Source organism: Colletes gigas, unplaced genomic scaffold, assembly GCF_013123115.1.
Source record: "Colletes gigas isolate AHSC1104 unplaced genomic scaffold, ASM1312311v1 Colletes_gigas_Sc00012, whole genome shotgun sequence".
NCBI classification, from domain to species: domain Eukaryota; kingdom Metazoa; phylum Arthropoda; class Insecta; order Hymenoptera; family Colletidae; genus Colletes; species Colletes gigas.
This window is the reverse complement of record NW_025106641.1, coordinates 1,534,153-1,552,894: the sequence shown is the minus strand read 5'-3', so window position 1 is coordinate 1,552,894 and position 18,742 is coordinate 1,534,153. Positions and strand designations below refer to the sequence as shown.

Sequence of the window (18,742 nt, the reverse complement as noted above, 5' to 3'; positions counted from 1 at the left end):
AGCGTACAAGTAATAATACAAAACGATACAAAATTCTAACGCATATTTTGCTTCACTATGCAATTGAATCATTTTTTAAAGTGATACAAATCTAATGAGAACATCATAGTGGGGGTATACCAATGTACATAATTCAGGCACGTGTACCCATTTTTGTATCAGTATAATTTTGCTTTTCCCAACAATCAAAAATTTAATACTTTTCCGACATTTTGAATATTTATTCCTGTATACAAAACTAAAGTCGTTTAGCACATTTTAGCACTAAATTTAGAATACACAATTTTATTTAGTCTTTTTCCCTGTAGAACACAATGTTCATTCCTAAATGTCGTTTTTTCAGTTATCACAAATTATTGTTCCTCGTTTTTTTTATTATTGTTTCAAACATTAACGGAGCTCAGATGCTTTTCAATATATTGTATCAATGCAATCATAACTAATTATACAATTACGATGCCCGAAAGTTGAATCGCACTGGAAACAGGCTGCTTTTCGGTAACTTTTCTTTTTTTTTCTTTTCTTATTGGTATATGCTTTCGTGTCAAAGTAAACCACTTTCTACCCATGAGGTCGTTTAAAAAAAAATATATATACCAATCGGGTTTATAAACATTATTTCGTAAGGTGAAGAACAGGACTATGGATTTGGAGGAGGTGTAGTTGGTGTTGTATGCGAAGAGGGTGATGCACTTGCAACCATCGTTGGACTGGCTGGCTGTTGTAATGGCAGGAACGCTGATCCCAAGCTAGGTTTTAACTGGAATGCTACACACGGCTTTGAGCAATATTCTAATTTGCTCAAATCTATCATGGGTCGCCTATAGATAGAAATATAATTGCTTCAGTGATACTGAAGAATTTCTCCAATAATTTGTCTTGTATTTGAAGACGCTAGTTACGTTCAAGCATATCAGGAATGTTATGAATTAATATATTGAATTATTTTCTAATTTCATATATGCAGCCTTAGGACACATCTCTTGCTATATGTGCCATGTTATACCAAATGTTTCAATTTAACATATATATTTCAGTCATGTGTATGAATGTACGAGTGTGTGTATATCTTCAGTTTGACTTTCGAAAGATTATTCTTTAAGAATGAAGAAAGTACATTGTTATCACAACACAATACAGTTTTGGTTGTCTAGAAAATGGTGTAATGTTTAGTAAACATGCATATGGAATTACCTGGCATCCTCTAAAAATTTCAGATTGACTTTCTCACAGCCATCGGGTGGTTCTCTTGCTAGGAACCTATTAATCTGAGGAGAGGTGCCAAGACGTCCTTCTCTATCTTGCTCAGGAGTTGAACCACGACTTCCACCTTAAAGATACATTACAATGTCTACATTACTAAAAATCTAAATGCAATGCACGACAATGCAATTTATATTAATTTAAGAAACAAATATCTAAAGTCATGCTGTTCAATATTTAAATTATTCAATGCATATATTTATGAACATAACATTCATGTAAATCTAAGTATACCATAAAGACATTATTTAGTAACAAGCTGTGTAAAATGATTTCAAAAACATTATATTAAAACACATGTGATATTTAAAACAGCTATATAAAATACATTAAAAATTTGGCATTTATTATGTCGTGAAAACACAAAATCTTTTGGCAAACGTGATATGTTATAATTAATTACGTAAAATCAGAAATTTCAAATGTAGTATTCACGATAATTTCTATTGAAGACAAAAACAATTCATGCACATACTTTTAAATGAAGGTTCAGTAAAACGTCGATTTAGCGAACTAATTGGGCTATTAAATTCAAATATCTATAAAATGTCTGTTGTATTTTTAAGCACGATACATTAAATCAAAGTTTTACTGTATATAATTATATGTGTATATATTTACGAAATAGTAAAACATTTTGTAGATAAACATGTGAAATCCCAATAACTAGCTGGACAATGGCATTCATAAAAAAAAGAAAAAACTTTGGGCAAACAAATTAGATTGATGGTATTTCATAAAAAAAAAAAAAAAACAGAAGGAACCGCAAAATGCGCCAACCTTGTAAGAGATCGCTAGGCGGACGGGAGGCATCCATAAGACCAGGAATCAGTGGAGACTCAGAATTCCTAGATGGAGGGCCTGTCTCAACAGGCACACACCATAGTTAGTCTGTTATTTATAGTGTTACCAACAACCAGAAATAGTTCACATGCATATATGCATTATTCCCATTACGAAATATGTACAGGTATCCCCCTTACAACACGGTACTTTTTTCAGAACCAAACTATTGTGTTATACGGTAGATACCTGTATAACTTTTCATGTAATCCCCAAATTACAAAGAACTATTATAAAAATTATGTACAATTATAAATTTAACAATATTGATGCCACAATTAGGAAGTTTCCATAATTTTAATGTAAAATTTTTCATGTTAGAACACTGGCCACTATTCCGTATAAGAAGTATCCATCCACGAATATTCAAGTAAAGATTACAAATAAAAGAAAATTTCTCAAATTGAATTTCTTTATAATTTCGTCATTTTTAAGATATTTGCTTGTAAATTTATGAACGGACACTCTGTACTTGAATATTGCCAAGTAAATAAGATGAAATTTGAAATTACCTGAAGAATAAGAACTGGAGGGAAGGTCTGTAGCTGGTGTTTGTGTGTTGACACTGCGCGTAGCCCTCAGTAAGTCTGCTAGTGGTGCACGATGCCCTTCTGGTGTTATTTGTTCATGATATCGTGCATACTGTCACACAAGTAAAACGTTTAAATTAAAATTTGATTTTGATCAAAAAAGCATAAGAAATCAATTTTTGTTAAATACTTGATTTACAATTATCGTATAACATAAAATATGACTTGCTTTGTCTTCCACTTGATGATCAGGATCACTAGGGTTAGTTGCAGATTTGAGAACGAGTCCTTCAATTTCTTGATTTAATCCTTCGATAGAAGAACGCATTGGAGGCCTCATTGGTTTCATAGGGATGTTCATAGGACTTGCCTTTGTACTCAAACTAAATTGGTTGTCTAATGTAACAATAAAAATAATATGTATATCATTTTATAACGGTTTGAAACAATTATTTCTGGAACATTTTCAAGTTCTCATCTTGAGCTTTTAAATAAACTTACGTATAGATGTTTGTGAAGCAATACTGGGTGGAAGTACTGTATGATCTGCAGGAAAGGCTGGTGGTGGCCCACCAGGCATTATAAGTCCAAACACAGCTGTTCGTTCCCTACTGCTGGTGCCTTCCTTATTTGTACGCTGTAATCTGCATTACATGTCTTTGTAGTAAGTTTACATTCATAAGTTAAATGTTTTGTGTACCACAACTCAGGGAAACAGCAGGGTTTGTTGACATTTAAATATATCGTTTCTAAGAAGTATATAATTGTAATAGATTCTACATACCGATGCCTGAAGTACTTTTCCAATTTCTCATCTGTAGTAGTTTGTTCTGTAGGATGACGAGTATGCAATTTCCTTGGTTCATTAGACCATTCTTCTGTCTATAAGCAAAATACGTTAAATGTTAATAAATATTGTACGACACATTTTCTATAAATAAAAGAATTCAAAGATTTATAGAATCTAAATTTACCTGAGTAGATTTATTAACCAAAAGTAAACTGGAATGAATGTATGAATCACGGGGCCATTGTCCTTTTAAATATATTGTATCTAATGATGCTGTCCTCCGAATATTTTGGTTTCCACTTAGACTTTCGCTGCATCTTCCACTTAATGTTTTTGATTTTGCTGTAGATAACAAAAATTTTTAATGGATATTTGTAATATTTTATACAATGTAGTACGAATACCTTTCAATAAAATATACAATATCATTGTATGGATGCAAACCAGAACCGGTCTATCAAGAATGTATTCGGTCACTGGATAAAATGAAAAACACATAAAAAAAAATTTAAACAAAAGTGTAGTGAAAGGATGAAGGAAAAGAGTATTGAATTTTATGGTTGTTTTTTGTGGCACCGAACTAAAAATATGTATTCGGTTACCAAATTAATAGGTAAAAATATATAAAGAAAGCAAAAAAGTATTGTTCATGTTTTAAATGTTATTATGTATTAATAATATAATTCTATATAATATATGTTACAAATGTAAACAAAACCATTTAATTCTGAAGAAACTATATCAGTTTCGCAAAAGTAATACTCCCAAGTATTTGCAAACAATAAAGATGAGAATAATACAATCACAAACACACGACAGACTACAAAATGTACAGAGACATAATAAACAATTAAATGTTGATATATTCTAACACTGGAACAGAGAAAGACATTTGGTGGAAAGGTTTAAAAAACAACAGACACAACAAAAAAAACATTTAAAAGATAACAATGTGTAGAACAAATACAAAAACATGTAAACGATGTGTACACAGATAAGAGACATAGCAAGTGACAAAATTACTAGCAGAAGCAACAATTAAAAACTCATCATGTTGAAGGTTATATTAAAATGTGGTTGTTCTTTTAATCAGGATGTATATTGATATTGTTCCCTTCGTTAAATTCAACATAAATTGCTAACAAGTAATATTTATGAATTCTGTGATAGTAAGTATGATATCTGAAACTTGTCATCAAGAAAGGAAGAATAATTTAGCTTTATTACTAAGAAAAATATAGCAGAATGTAATGTACCGGTTATTTAAAACTAATCCAAGAATAAATTCAGAACTATGGTAGTAGAATAGTTGGAGAAGATTTTATACTGCAGCACGACAACGTAGTTAACCATGTAGTTAAAATAATAGAACACTATTTCAATGGTAAAAGTATATCAATATTAGATTAATCAATACGATCTCCAGACCTTAATATTATAGAAAATCTGTGGGGGTAACTCGGCAGAAAGCTATACAAAAGTGACAAACCATACAATAATATTAATGAGTCAAGAAGAATGATTTTACACGCATGGATAGACTTTTATTATTATTCTGTTTTAAATTGAAAATTCGATATTGTTGAAAACTAAATTTTAGTTTAGTATAAATACCATATTAAGCCCTTATCCCAGTTACTCTGAGGGTATCTCATAATTTCGATCACCAGTGTATTATGTTCTCATTTCGCGTGCTATGATCGAATTGTTGCTCGTGCTGACAAAAATTTGGAAACCGTCGTGAAACCAGGAAATATACCTTTGTAAGAGAGAGAACCGGGGCTTCGTTGTCCCGAGGAGGAGGTCTCCGGCGAGATGCGGGCCCGCCACGCATTCGCGTTCGTCGGCGATACGGTGGGACTGTTGCTGTTGCTCTTCCTGAGGCTGCTGCCCTGTCGGCCTTGCCGTAACAGCGAGCTCACGGGTAGAGTCGCGCGCATTGGGCCTTGCTTCGACGTCGAGCAAGGCGAGGACTTTCGCATCCGCTGTGATCCCGACATTTTGTCATATAGACGGATGCCACTCGGGCCCTCGGAACGCTGGTGTGTTTTGTACACTATGTATCGAGTGTGTTGTACTTGTAGGGACGGGGCGCCGCGGGCACCGTTCAGGGCACGAGGCCTCCGCGAGCACCCGCGACTTTGTCGCGCACACGCGCCGACAGCAGCGGTGGTGCCGACAGCGAGGACAGGATTTTCTAATCGTTCACGACACTCGGCGTCTCGGCGACGTGCGAGAATCTCATAAACAGCGGTGGCAACAACGACAGCGGCGGCGGCGGTGGCGGCGGCGCGACGAATTCACCAACAACAACGATATGAACGGCGGCAGCGGCGGCGCGACGACAATGCCCTACGCGTCTTGTCATTTGCAATGTTCTGCTGCTGGCTCGGCACGCACGTCACGTGATCGGCCGTCCCGGCTGGTCATTGGTGCGATGCTAGCCCGTGGAGCGTCGTACTACGTTCACCCGTGGGGGCCGCGTTCCATTCACTACCACCGTAGCACCGTAGCTAGCGTCCTATCGTCCTCTCGCTCTCTCGTTCTTTGATTCCCTCGCTCTCTGCTTCGCGCTTGTGCAGCGACACTCAAATTCACTCTTTCCTCCGATTACCTCGACGCTCTGGATGGGAAAACGTTATTTGCCCGTCGTTCCCTTCGTTCGCGAAACGGTTTTTTCTCGCGCACGATCGCGTAACGACTGCTTATCTTCGCCGAAAGCCAACCGAGCCCATCGAGATTCTTCGTTTTCCACCGAAACGCGTCTCAATCGAAAGTATGTTTTGATGTACGTGTTACGACTTGTGCGCAACTCTGCTTACATACACCTGGCACGACGTACGCGTACAGGGACACATCACACACACGTACGCGCGCGCGCCAGTATGTAGCGTCTTACGTTTCATGTTATGTACGCAATGGAGGAGCACAGGCCGATGAATAGCGTGTGTGAATAAGTTTCGTGTACGGGGCACGTACTAGCACAGGCGTAGTATCTGAACTCACGTTTTTCAACCACGGCGCGTGCACGCTACGTTCATTCGATACTCTCGCTTAGGTGAAATCTCGAGGAATCGGTTGAATTCATCGCGATAAAGTCAATATTACGCGGCGAGCTTCGCTTGCGATATTATCGACGCTGTCGTATTTTCTACGATCGTTTTAATCGCAGAATCCGTATTTTCGTATTCGTTTTTATGGAAATCTTACGAAGAAAAAATTTAATGGTTTTAATGAACTTTATTTATATGAATTCAGCGCGTATATTTATTTAAAAGATATTTTACATCGTACCAATGAATATTTCTATATAATTATAAATGAAAAAAAAAAAAAAAAAAGTTCAATGAGTACATAATGGAAATGGAAAATGCTTTGTACGATAATTAACATTAGTTTACTGCACAGGGCAAGTTTAATAGACTGTGGCATATGGTAATTAAAATTTGAATGGCAAATAGTACTTTGTTATATTTTTAATGTTTTCATAAAAAGCATTTTGAAATATTTCTGGGTATAAAGAAAGTACATGGAAATAATTTTCACCGTTTTAATGTTCATAAAATAAGATTTTTGTATTTTATCCTAGAGAAGCGTTAAAATACCACAGAAGATATAAAATGCAAGAATGTGATGTAATATAAATTAACTAAGCACATTTGTCGATAAAAAAAGGACAAAAGACTGTACATAAGGATACAAAATAACTGCTTTAAATAAAATTCATTCGACGAGTTGCAGTAAAAAATTATTTTTTACAACATATACAGTAATTCCTTGGAAGCTGTTTGCTTGTTAAACCTTAAAACTATTTTGTTATCCCCCTAAATTTTTGGGAACTGCTCGGAACGGGCACCCGTTCGCATAATTGTGGTCTGCGATCGACATGGAAGAGCGATAAGGCACACGTGCGGAATAAATCACCCACTGATAGAAATTAAAACTTTTACATTTTCATGAGATGTATTACCAATAAATGGCCGAGTCGACCAATCTCGCTGACTTTTGGTGTATCCTGTTCACTCTTCTCGTTGAACGAACGATACGCACCAAGTTCGGTCCTAGACCGCGATTAAAAAATGTCAATTCCTGGAATATAAACAGCTCTGAACCTTTAAACGCAGTTCAACGTCGGCGCCAGACTATGAACATTTTTCAAGGAAATACTGTACATTAAAAATAAACATTAAGTATCACTTGTACGATTAATGTTAAAAATATATGGTTTTACGCGTAACAACAAACGTTTAAAGTGTAAAGTATAATTACAAAGTCAGATCGAGCCGTTTTATAATCGTGGAACTAGTTTGTATGCTAACTTTATTGAAAAGTAATGACACAAGTAAAGAGAAAATAATCAATTTTTTAAAAGCGAATCAAATATAGAGGAAAGAGAAATTTGTTTATAGCAAAATGTTCATAATATCCTAATTAGATCTTGCAAATAAATGGAACTTTGTCATTTAATATCCGAATTAAATTTCCATCATAAAAATAATTTCTTATATATGAGTTTTCCGAATCTATCATTACATTTATATACATACATTTCTATGAAATATGTAAATCCTTGTGATAACTATTGTGACTTCAAAATATCAGACTATGGCAGTGTAAAATGTGTATTATAGTACATTCGAACGTTGGTTCAAATAAGTATTGAGAAATAAAAATAAAATCACTTTCACTGATTTTAAGTAAATAAATTAAATTAATAGACATAGTGACACAAAATACTATAAATTACGTTATACTAATCAAGTCTCTTCCATTTTAGGAGCACGACGTACGTCGCAAAGTCTAACGTATAAACATTAATCATTTCACGTAAGCGTTACACATACACGTGCATATGTAATACTTACATTATTAATTACAATCGATAGTTTCCTACACTGACAAAATTATTTTGATTTACCTAAGTTTGTAATTTTTAAAAATTGCATATAAAAAATTTACGTAAACGTAGACATTATAGATTAAAAATTATGTGTAAGATTATAACAAAAGCTTTATGAAAGCAAGTAATTTAAACTATGCTAAACACATATTTGGTATATGTCTGTAATTTGAATTGTTTCTGTTGAACATAAACTTTATGTTTTAAAATCAACTGCTTTTACCAATATCTATATTTTTTTATACAATCATTTCCCAAGTCTACAACTACTAAGTGATTGTGAGGTAGTACTGCAATACCTGAAGGACGTCGTAGTTTCGAACTATGCGAATCAATTTCAGTTAAAATATTACCTCCTCCTAATTTTAATACTTGGATTATACTGCGCCCTTTATCAGTACGAGTACCAAGTATTCTACCTTCTGCGTCAACAGCTAAACCTCCGTAAGCGCCTTTTCCTACAATATATAGTAAAATACAACCGACATAAAGATGTGGCGATACAATGCTGGAAAATTCAAATTCACCTTTGCCTTCTGAATATATTTCTTCAGAAAAGTCTCCTTTTGCAGAAAATACTTGAATACAGCTATCAGCAACTACAATTTCGCCATTGGGTCCAACGGTAACGGCTCTAATTAAATTGAACGTACTTTTCTTTCCAACCTATTAACCGATATATTTTTTAGAAAAATCGATATATTGTAATATTGAATTTAAAGAATGATAAATATCGTCTAACCTGGAACAGAATTTTTCCATCAGAATCGAACACGAAAACACAACTTTGACGATTGTCAGCAACAAGTATATGTCCATAATTTCTGTCTACTGCAACGTCGATCGGCTCCTAGGAAGTAGGGTTTAGAAATGTAATTAATAAGTAACGGAACTATTGTTGATTTTATGTTAGTATTGAAATGAAATATACTAACTTGAAATGCATTATGAGAAAAAGATTTGATCGTGTCACCTAAAGAGCTCATCTCTGTAACTTCCCGCGTTCTCCAATTAACAACAACAAGGCCTTGTTGAGAAATACCAATTCCTGTACAACTGCAACCTTCAAGACCTTCGTTAGTTATGTGCCTTTGAAATTCTAAATCACAATTGAGTACCTAAGAATATAACATTATCTATAACAAAATTTGAATGTTTTGATCAGGGCTTGAAAAGGTTCTGAAAATAATTATTTCAAACCGTTAAGTTCTGAATCTAAATCTATATTATTGTAACAGGTTTCAAGCCCTGGTTTTGATAATTTATAATCTTACACGAGGTATACCTTCAAATATATCGTACCTTTATACGTGAGTTCCCAGTATCCAAAATGTATATCATGTCATCGTCATCAACAGCAACTGCGACTGGCTGATGGAATTCATCTTTTCCGTTTCCTTGTCTTCCATAGATTTTAATGGGTTCGTTATGTTCGGTTGCGTCGAAAAACAAAGGATAGTCTTTAATAGGTCGATCGAAAACTGATAATTTTAAGACATAGCGATTCGCAGATGGAGGTCGAAATAGTACTTCGTATGTACCATTCTCTAAATCTACGATTTTCGTGTCAATATTGGAACTCTGGTTTTCAGAATGGATACTATCCGCTAACGTTAATTCTGCAGTGATAAGATCTCCTCCAACATTTCTAGGATGTCCATGATAATCAACAGTTTCTACTATTACAGCCGCTTGTAACTTAACTATAGCAGGATCTTTCAGCCTTGCTCTACACAGACCTATAATATAAAAACAAAACATATATACACACATACACACATATATATATAATTAGATTAAATAATATTCTCTCTTCATAACTGTAATATAAAAAAAAAATATAAATCAATAATGCTTGCATAACGAGTAATAACAATTTTGAAGCAGGTACTTTACTGTATTATCAATCCTCAGGATACCTGGCAATGTTGTACTAGAACGTACTCTTCCCAAGTTATTTAGACCTTCCTCTAATTGAGAAAGAGCATTATTGTGGTTAAATTCAAAAGTAATAAAGGCATTTTCTTTAGGTTCGCTAAGTGCTGATGCTGCATCAAGTTGGTCAGATAAACTACCGATCCTCTGTGTAATATTTCGTACTTCAACCTTTAAGAAAATTGGATACATTGATCATAATGCGTGTAAAAATATTTTATAAAGATCGTATTACGAATGATGTCATACTTGATATTGTAAACCTTCGCATTCTTGTTGTACTTTATTCTTCTCAGCTTCTATGAGCGCGTGTTGTTCTTCCAACACATGTTTTTTATCTCTTGCCGCGGCGGTGACGGCTGCTTGTAATTCTGTACGTTTCCTTTCGAATTTTGCAATAATTTCCGCAAATTCCATATCAACAGCATTCAAACACCTTTCTGTAGAAGCATCCAAACGTTGTAATTCTGTACTTACAGAATCTTGAGCCTGTGTTAACTGAAACCAATTATTTCATTTTAAGCATGACTTTACTAAATATTTTTTTACTTAAAAAATATCCAATTTTTACCTTGGATATACATTCATTGGCTTTATAGAGCAAAATTTCAGACATTCTTTTTATTGCAATGCTAAAGGGTATAATGGTATGCTCTGTACATCCTGGAGATGTTCCTGCATGATTGCCACCAGTACAGACTGTACAAAACACTGTATCACATGTTTCACAAAATAATAATTCCTGGTTTATATGAACTGAACATTTTGGAATAACCTGCAACAATAAAGGAAGTTTTATACTATATATTTAATGACGTACATGTGAGAAATATGCAACAAAATTATTATTTCAAACCTCTCGTCTCTGTCTAGACATAAGATCCAGCAGTTGGTTCACGAGAAAACTAGGTGGCAAAGCAGGAACTCCGCCACCAGGAATTGTTATTAACTCTCTGCAAATAGGACATCGAAAGGCACCAGTCTCACGAGTCTGAGATGCAGCAATTCTTGTTAAGCAATGTAAACATACCTATATGCAAGAATATACAAATACTTAATAATTTAATACTAAATTAATCAATCAATTTTATAATACTCACAGTGTGTGAACATGGTAATAATTTAGGTGTATGCTCTGCACCATCATAAACACAAAGGCAAGTACCACATGTTAAAAAACTTTCGTTAAAATCTTCATAGTTTATACTAACTGTCTCCACGAGCATAGAGCTCATGCTGACTATCCTCTCCCCTAGCCGTGTCCTAAAAAAAATAAAAAAAAAATAAACTTTTCACTCCATATCATATATTGAACAGCCTAAGATAATCATAAAAACATTTTATATTACGTACAAATTTTTTTAATAAATACAAACATAATTCGAGATTTCTACTTTTACAATATCGCTTAAATATACATCATTTTAGTTTTCTTTCTTTTATACATTGATTGAAACATTATTTTTTTATCTATATGCAATACTGAGAAATGTAATAATAAAATAATAATATTATTAAGAAAAATCGATATATTTCTTCGTCGATAAATCATGGCTTATGAACAAGAAATGAATTTAATTTATTAATTTTTAATTTATTAAAATCAGAAAATATTTAATAATTATTATAATATTTATAAACATGAAACGCTAATTAAAATGATACAGCTTGTACAATAGTTTATTCCATTATCGTTTAATAATTATGGTAACGTTGCATTGTTATTCGTATAGTTCCGCGAGAATAATTAATATCGTATACGTATAGTGTGTCTCATCAAAACATTACCGATTTTTTAAGGCGAAGAAGTAGATGCATTTTGAACGAAACAAACGAACGAACGTCGAAAATATTTTATAAAATATTATGGACATTGAAAATTAAATATATTCATAACATTTATAAAACAATAAACTCACTGTATAGCGAAACGCAGTGCCTCCATAATGGAGTTAGCCCTGTCGTTGTTTTGAGAAATATATACATCCGTTACATTGCACACGTTTCAGCGGGGTGTCTGTATAAATTTGGAATATATGAACCTGGCTTCTTTCGCATGAATTTTCATCACGGAATGAATTGATTAACGCTAACAAGTTCATCGAATAACATTCGTCTAAACAATGTTTTTTTTTAGCATCAATATAAACTGAAGAAGAACGCGAAGTATATTAATATAACGATCAAAATACTAAATTCTCGAGCGCTACGGAAGCAAGAAACTTTCTACGAACAATTCTTTTTTTATATTCACGGTATTTCCATACGAAATTGCTCGACGCATTCTTTGTTTTTAAAATCAGTTATCAGTTACACCGAACGAACCGAAATACAGAAACCCGTGAAATGTTATTCATAAACGCGGCACTTTTCTCACAATTTTCGCCGTATAGAAAATGCCACTGAACACAAAGCATATGCCGACGGGAACTCTTTGTCTATCTTTCTTCCTTAATACTTATTGTCCTCGGCACGGTAACGGTCGTTAGGACAAATTGGAATACTTTGGACGATATACAGGACACAAATTTTTACGTCGTGCTAACAATCGAATACAATCAAGAAGAAGAAAAAAACAAATTTTTTTCAATTGTTAAAGAATCCGTCCCGTTTCACTTTCAAGACTGTCTTCGCGTATCCTGGATGTCATTTCGATCGTCTTTTTTTGTTTTAAGTGTCGCTATCGCTCACGATATATTCTTTGATCTTCGTTTGTATCCAGCCGCTTGATACAGTAGCAATTGGTAGCAACGACACTGTCGAAATTCGTCGCGTCTCTGTCGCATTTTTCCAAACAAAACACAGACCACAGATCACGACAAGCCGCATCAGCTGCGGAGCGCAGCGACTCACGTTTTACAGCTGCGCACGTTCTCGCCTGCATCCGCAGCCGGCATCGCTACCAGGGACGAAACGATAGGTGAACTATGCGGGTGCCCGCGGCCACGATTCATTTCTTCCTTCGTTCCTTCGGTGCAGGAACGAGCAAATTCTTGTACTTATCTTGTATTTACGCGTGCTGGCAAATATTAAATACTTCTGTAACTTCCATTCCACGCATCTAAGTTATTCGTTCTTAGATCAAAATGTCTCAACATCGAAACCATATAAAATATTCTGCACTTGTTCGGTCATTCCATACGAAATGTAATAAAAGATATCTGTATGTTCTGTAACAAATTTATTCTGCGAAGCACAATTACCGAATACAATATGCAAATACTTTAAAGGTTTTGAATACAAATTATAATAGTGATGTTTTCGTTATTCGAATGTATTTGTTGTTCAGGCCTTGTTTAATTTTGGCTATGGTACGTTATTCAGAAGTTAGCAGAGTTTGAATGCTTTATTCGTCTGTAACGCCACGGTGAAAATAACTTACGGTGTTTACAATTTGGCTGAATAGATAAGCACATTTTTACGGAGAGTATCATGAATAGATAACGCCATCATATGCGTCACATTCCGTACGTAAGTTCTTGTTGCCTTATGATTTATGTAGAAAACGGTAAAATAATATGATAAAAATCGTTTGTTGTATACTGTGCGCAGAATGTGCAACAGTTTTGGGCTATTGGCGAATGATACAGCTAGTGGATGGGATTTGAAGCACTTCGAAGTGTAAACAATTCGGCTGTAAAGAGATCTTTAGAATGCAAGACATTCGAGACTCGAGACCGTCAAGAGTTGTAAGCTTCGAATCATGGTTCAAAGAGGTCCGAATCTTCGTAGTCTTGAAATTTCAAAGTCGAGATTCGAACAGTTCGTCGCTAAATACAGCCCTGAGTATTGGCGCACCGTCAAGCGTTTACCAGAAGAGCGAGAGGAAGCGTATAGGAGAAAGCGACGATAAAGAAAGAAAGATACACTGGTCTGCCGAAGGGTAAGGAAACTCACAGCACCAACGGTGGTACAAAGACGGAGAAATGCCTGGTATGCTTGCGCGAGGTACCCGGCCATATAGACGCCTGAATTGTCTAACTGCGCAGTCGCCTGTTAAAAGGTGTAGCGGTGGTGTGTTGCACGCTTTGCTTACTTGCATACACTTGCCACAGCCGGCCCCTCGGACAGCTGTACATTTTCTATAGCCACGAATTTAATGTTTTCGTCAACCTCGCCTATACGCAACACCTTACAACCACGCAGAACCTGTTCTTTATCACTCAACATTTGGGGTTTCCGTTATATCTACAATTATTTTTCCACTATAAACTTAGCATATCGTTGTAAAACTTAGGCTATTTTAACTCGTAACCGGTGGATATTACAAACATTAATTTAAATGTAAGTTTCCTGTAAATTTTATCTTTTACGTTACCCATATTTCCTTATACTATTATAACGCATTATAAAGGAAAAGAAAGATGCATATTATCGCCATTTTTATCAACTTCTGAAATGCGTGTCACGTACCGTCGTGTAAGCGTTACATGGTTGTGTCTGTGTGTACATGTCTCTCTACTCATCTCTTAGAAAAGCTTGTCACATACTTACATGAATGGACAGCAGTTCATGAAGCTTCCTTTGATAAATTCAGATGATAACTTATTTTTACACAGGGAACGTATCGGTGCAATATATTATTTATGGTGTCACAAGGATTTTCCACAGCCGTGATATGCACACTAACAAATCACCATGATGTAACACGATTCAAGCGCGACCGGGTACACGATACAATAGGATTGTTTACAACAGCATCATCGAGCAAACTGTGTTTACAAACCGAGCGTTTGATTTTTCGCCACGGACTCGAGACATCGATGCATAATAAAACACGTGTATTTTTTTCCAGTTATGTCAACACCGTGCGACGCTGGGGCGTAGAGGTACGCATCGATGTAAACAGACGTGTTTTCAAGTATTATTCAACCGATTGCTGTCGCATTTTGCGAATGTAAACAATAGATTTTACGAATACCAATACATCCCCGATACATGTCACGAAGAGGAAACCGTATCAATGTCGTACCATGCCCACAGCCGTATCGAAGGTACGGTGCGTTTATCAGTGCATTAACCCTCGTCAATTTTACGGTCGATAAATATTGCGATTTCGTTTGCCGTTCTACGCACGCGAGTTTTACCCGCGTTTAACGACGTTTCGCGGTTGCTTGTTAAACTTCTCCCGTTGATAAAGTCCATAGAGAACGCTTCGAGACGACCGATTTACGTATTTACGTGCACGCGAAAATTCGAAAAAACAACATCAAGTCGTGTATTTTCTGTTTCTTGCACCGCACGCACAAAAGTTTTACCACTCTTGATACGATCCCCCGTGTACAGTTTCCATCGCGCTCGTATTTCTCCCGTGCAGGCTACTAGAACGGCACTGTAGAGAAGACGAAAGACAAGGACAGCGATATCGATTTCAGACGATGTACGTTAAACTCCAGCAGGTGGCACGGCCACCCGGTCCCTGTCTTTTCGCGACACGGTGCTTTTATCGCAAAATGAGACGAGCAGCCCGCGATAGCGAGAAATTTCCAAGCACGAGAAACAGGGGATGAAAACACACCCTCGAAACTGTCCTTGCCCGAGCGCGCACGCGCACTGCGATTTAGGTCATGTGTTACTTGACAAACGAACCTATACAGCTGTATAGTCATGCACATTGTAGGGTTTTCCTCGTTATACTGCATCAAAATCGAAAAACCGTCCCTTCAAAAGCCGTTGAAAAATGCATAGCCGTCGATATAATTGCAATTCGGAGGTCTGTTGCAATTTAAATGCTGGCAACGGGTCGCAAAATAGTCGAGGATTTTAAACGTTGTCGAGGTCGGGGTAGCAGCGCATCCTTGGCCTCGATGTTGGCAATCTTTGAATAAGTGGTACCAGTGGTGTAGCCAGAAGGGTTTACATAGGTGTCGTAATCTTCGTAAGATTCAAATCGCAACGAACGTATTTTGTCTCAATTAATTGCACGCTTTTGCGCCGGGGCTTGAAAAGGTTCCGACAGTAATTGTTTTATGACGACGTTTCATCCTTGTAAACCTTCCAAATTTTTATCCTAGGATACGTTACTACATGCAGCATCCTTCTCACACCCAAAACGATTTTCAATCTACGCGAGTCGAGCATGCGCAATTAAATTCAGGTCATTTGGCACTTGACCGAATTTGTGGTTGAAGATTTTTTTGCTCCTACGAAATATCAAGGTATGTCGTTAGTCATGCAGGTTTTGCCCTTCAGATTAACCCTTTTGTAAAACTAACAGAGCATACATTTTAATTTTACGATCATAGCAATTCCAACGCGTTTGTTGTACCCAAATGCAGCCGGTGTTCGCAACGCAGGCTTGTTTTTTTTCGCGAATTAACGTTACGCGCTACCTAAATGTTCTATCTAATTCCACGCATTAGATACGCGTGACATTAATTCGTGCATATGAGAAGTAAAATTAGTGTCACCTTAAAGCACATTTGCATAAGCGTAGGACGCGTTGACGCGCGCGTAACTAAATATACATTTCATGCAAATAGATTTATTTATCGTTAAGAAAATTAAAATCCAATTAGTAGTATTTGTTTGATTCGCTCCAAGTATAAGTTTCTTGTTTAAGGACTCTCGTCTTCGGTGTACTTTCTGATCCATTTGGCGTAACTGTAGACACGCGTGAAGACATCCGGACGACCCCTCGCGCATGGTATTCCCCAGGACACCACGCCGATTTGTTCCTTGTCGGCGACCAAAGGACCACCGGAGTCTCCCTGTTTGAAAATTGACGAGTTAACGGTAATAAAAAAAATTGAACGTAGGACCACGAAGGGTTAAGATTAATTCTTTTGATTCTAGGTGAGCGAAACTCAACGGTGCTTACTGTTACGCACTTGCCACGGTCCTTGACGGACTGCAAATAAGAAGAAGAAAAAAAAAGAAGAAAAAAAAAAAAGAGTGCCGCTTTAGTTGAGGGATCCTTTGGCGCGAAAGGGCCCTCTTCTCGAGTGCTCGACTAGACGTGAATGCACTTACGTGACAAGCGCCTTCACCCCTCTTGTTGAGTGTGCAGATATTGTCGTTGGTAACGCGAAAGCTGGTGTTTAAACATTGTTTTTGATCGATCACGCTGAGCTCGATGTGCTGCAATTTGTTCGGCGCCTCTCCAGGATACTTAACACCGTTCGCGAGCGATTTGCGTTTAGGGTTCGGTCGATGGCGTGGTCCACGATGCGTATGGAATTTTAAAAAATAGCAAATAAAGTAAACAAATAGACTAAAGTTTAATATTTTAATTTAATACTTACGCTGGTGGTACCCCATCCGGACAGCATAGCTGGGTAATCGGTTTTACTGAAGTTCTCGCTCGGTAAAGCGACAGGCTTTATTTTGTCCCCGAAAACGACATCCTTGTCCAACTTGATCAAACCGATATCGTTTCTGATCAACGCTGAACTATACCTCGGATGACCGATCACTCTTTCGGATTGATATTCGTCGCCACCCTGGTCCAAAGTATTCGTGCCCAACACGACGGTTATTCCGGTATCGTTGAAGCTGAAACGATCGAATAAACGATAGAATTTTAGGTAAAAAATTGTAACAAATGTATACAAACATTTTAACGAACTAAATGGACTTTATTTTTAAGCGGATAATTTGTTGTGGCAAACCTGGACAAACAGTGAGCGGCTGTTAATACCCATCTCTTGTTCAATACCGATCCCCCACAAAAATGGCGGCCCTTGTAGCGAAGCGAAGCTTGATAAGGATATTGTCCATCCTCGGCCGTAGAACCACCGACGATTTTTGGTATTTCGTTTATGCTTGCCGCTGTGCACGGTAATTAAAAATAATAATAAAAAGAAAACGATAATTCGGGCATAATATTTATTGTTGTTATATTATTTTTATGGGTCGAAAATAATTACCGGATGTCTCGAGCAGCGCGACCGTGGCAAGAATACAGACGAGCAAGAGCATTTTGAAGCTATTGGTTTTTCACTGGTGGTAACGACCGCGAGTCGAGTGCCGATCTGACATTTTTTAGACGTACGAAAAGGTATTTATACCAAGTACGTTCTTATTGTCCGTGGAAATAAAATATACACCTGGCCACTATTTAAATTTGGGTCAGATATTACCTACGAAAAAACTCATTCTGATGTATCTCACGTGCAACACGATAGAAACTAAGAAAAACTGAGGTCGAACAGGTGCCCTTATCGTTTAAGAGTAAAACCATCGCGAATTTATATGCGAGGCGTACGGTTACAGTATTTCCTGCTATCAAGTTATAGGTACGGACGTGTACAAACACGATTAATATTTATGGGGGGGGGGGGATCTATTAAATATTAATGAGAACGCATAACATTACATAATATTTAGAACGTCGTAACGCAATGAATTAATCCGCGCGTGTCTATAGAAGATTGCATCCCGTATTTCCTATTAAGTTGTCAATAGAATTCGTTTCTCTTTGTGCTCGTCGTTCTATCCTTTATATGGATCTTCGCGGTGATATTTAAGAGCAATATCAGA

The 18,742-nt window shown here is 36.5% G+C and overlaps 3 protein-coding genes and 1 long non-coding RNA gene across 6 annotated transcripts; 1 reads left to right on the top strand and 3 right to left on the bottom strand.

The window, feature by feature from the left end:
* LOC122398785 (protein FAM117B-like) lies at positions 1 to 6,338 on the bottom strand. Of its 2 annotated transcripts, XM_043398971.1 has the most exons (9): positions 5,186 to 6,338; positions 3,611 to 3,768; positions 3,421 to 3,518; positions 3,138 to 3,280; positions 2,866 to 3,032; positions 2,619 to 2,748; positions 2,044 to 2,124; positions 1,195 to 1,330; positions 1 to 821 (listed from the first exon to the last, which is right to left on the bottom strand). In XM_043398971.1, the coding sequence occupies exons 1-9, from the start codon at positions 5,424 to 5,426 to the stop codon at positions 641 to 643; spliced, it is 1,335 nt and encodes a 444-aa protein (XP_043254906.1). In that variant the 5' UTR covers positions 5,427 to 6,338; the 3' UTR covers positions 1 to 640. The 2 variants fall into 2 exon arrangements, with proteins under 2 accessions (XP_043254906.1, XP_043254908.1); XM_043398973.1 differs by lacking the exon at positions 2,044 to 2,124.
* Positions 6,339 to 8,495: 2,157 nt separating this feature from the next.
* LOC122398713 (tripartite motif-containing protein 2-like) lies at positions 8,496 to 15,611 on the bottom strand. 2 transcript variants are annotated; one of them, XM_043398829.1, is made up of 11 exons: positions 14,756 to 15,611; positions 11,362 to 11,524; positions 11,118 to 11,291; positions 10,833 to 11,036; positions 10,511 to 10,759; positions 10,246 to 10,432; positions 9,629 to 10,065; positions 9,262 to 9,444; positions 9,069 to 9,176; positions 8,854 to 8,992; positions 8,496 to 8,784 (listed from the first exon to the last, which is right to left on the bottom strand). In XM_043398829.1, the coding sequence occupies exons 1-11, from the start codon at positions 14,773 to 14,775 to the stop codon at positions 8,546 to 8,548; spliced, it is 2,103 nt and encodes a 700-aa protein (XP_043254764.1). In that variant the 5' UTR covers positions 14,776 to 15,611; the 3' UTR covers positions 8,496 to 8,545. The 2 variants fall into 2 exon arrangements, with proteins under 2 accessions (XP_043254764.1, XP_043254763.1); XM_043398828.1 differs by lacking the exon at positions 14,756 to 15,611 and adding an exon at positions 12,181 to 13,146.
* On the top strand, positions 15,144 to 17,180 carry LOC122398715. Its single transcript, XR_006259218.1, has 4 exons — positions 15,144 to 15,255; positions 16,276 to 16,419; positions 16,871 to 16,996; positions 17,057 to 17,180. It is a non-coding gene; the product is annotated as an uncharacterized LOC122398715 (long non-coding RNA).
* Positions 16,646 to 18,367, bottom strand: LOC122398714 (chymotrypsin-2-like). The gene is made up of 5 exons (XM_043398831.1): positions 18,130 to 18,367; positions 17,872 to 18,031; positions 17,506 to 17,755; positions 17,234 to 17,371; positions 16,646 to 16,971 (listed from the first exon to the last, which is right to left on the bottom strand). Exons 1-5 carry the CDS (start codon positions 18,179 to 18,181, stop codon positions 16,819 to 16,821), a joined length of 753 nt encoding a protein of 250 aa, XP_043254766.1. The 5' UTR covers positions 18,182 to 18,367; the 3' UTR covers positions 16,646 to 16,818.
* Positions 18,368 to 18,742: the final 375 nt, after the last annotated feature.

Coding starts and splice junctions, on each gene's coding strand:
- LOC122398785 (XM_043398971.1), bottom strand. CDS start 5,426: ATGTCGGGATCACAGCGGATGCGAAAGTCCTCGCCTTGCTCGACGTCG. Junction 3,769..5,185: donor CGGTTCTCTCTCTTACAAAG/GTATATTTCCTG, acceptor TGTTATCTACAG/CAAAATCAAAAACATTAAGT. Junction 1,331..2,043: donor GCCTAGCGATCTCTTACAAG/GTTGGCGCATTT, acceptor TGTATCTTTAAG/GTGGAAGTCGTGGTTCAACT.
- LOC122398713 (XM_043398828.1), bottom strand. CDS start 12,206: ATGGAGGCACTGCGTTTCGCTATACA. Junction 11,037..11,117: donor TGTCTAGACAGAGACGAGAG/GTTTGAAATAAT, acceptor TTATTGTTGCAG/GTTATTCCAAAATGTTCAGT. Junction 9,445..9,628: donor CTGGGAACTCACGTATAAAG/GTACGATATATT, acceptor TTATATTCTTAG/GTACTCAATTGTGATTTAGA.
- LOC122398714 (XM_043398831.1), bottom strand. CDS start 18,181: ATGCTCTTGCTCGTCTGTATTCTTGCCACGGTCGCGCTGCTCGAGACA. Junction 17,372..17,505: donor CCGGATGGGGTACCACCAGC/GTAAGTATTAAA, acceptor AACGGTGTTAAG/TATCCTGGAGAGGCGCCGAA. Junction 16,972..17,233: donor GGGGTGAAGGCGCTTGTCAC/GTAAGTGCATTC, acceptor ATTTTCAAACAG/GGAGACTCCGGTGGTCCTTT.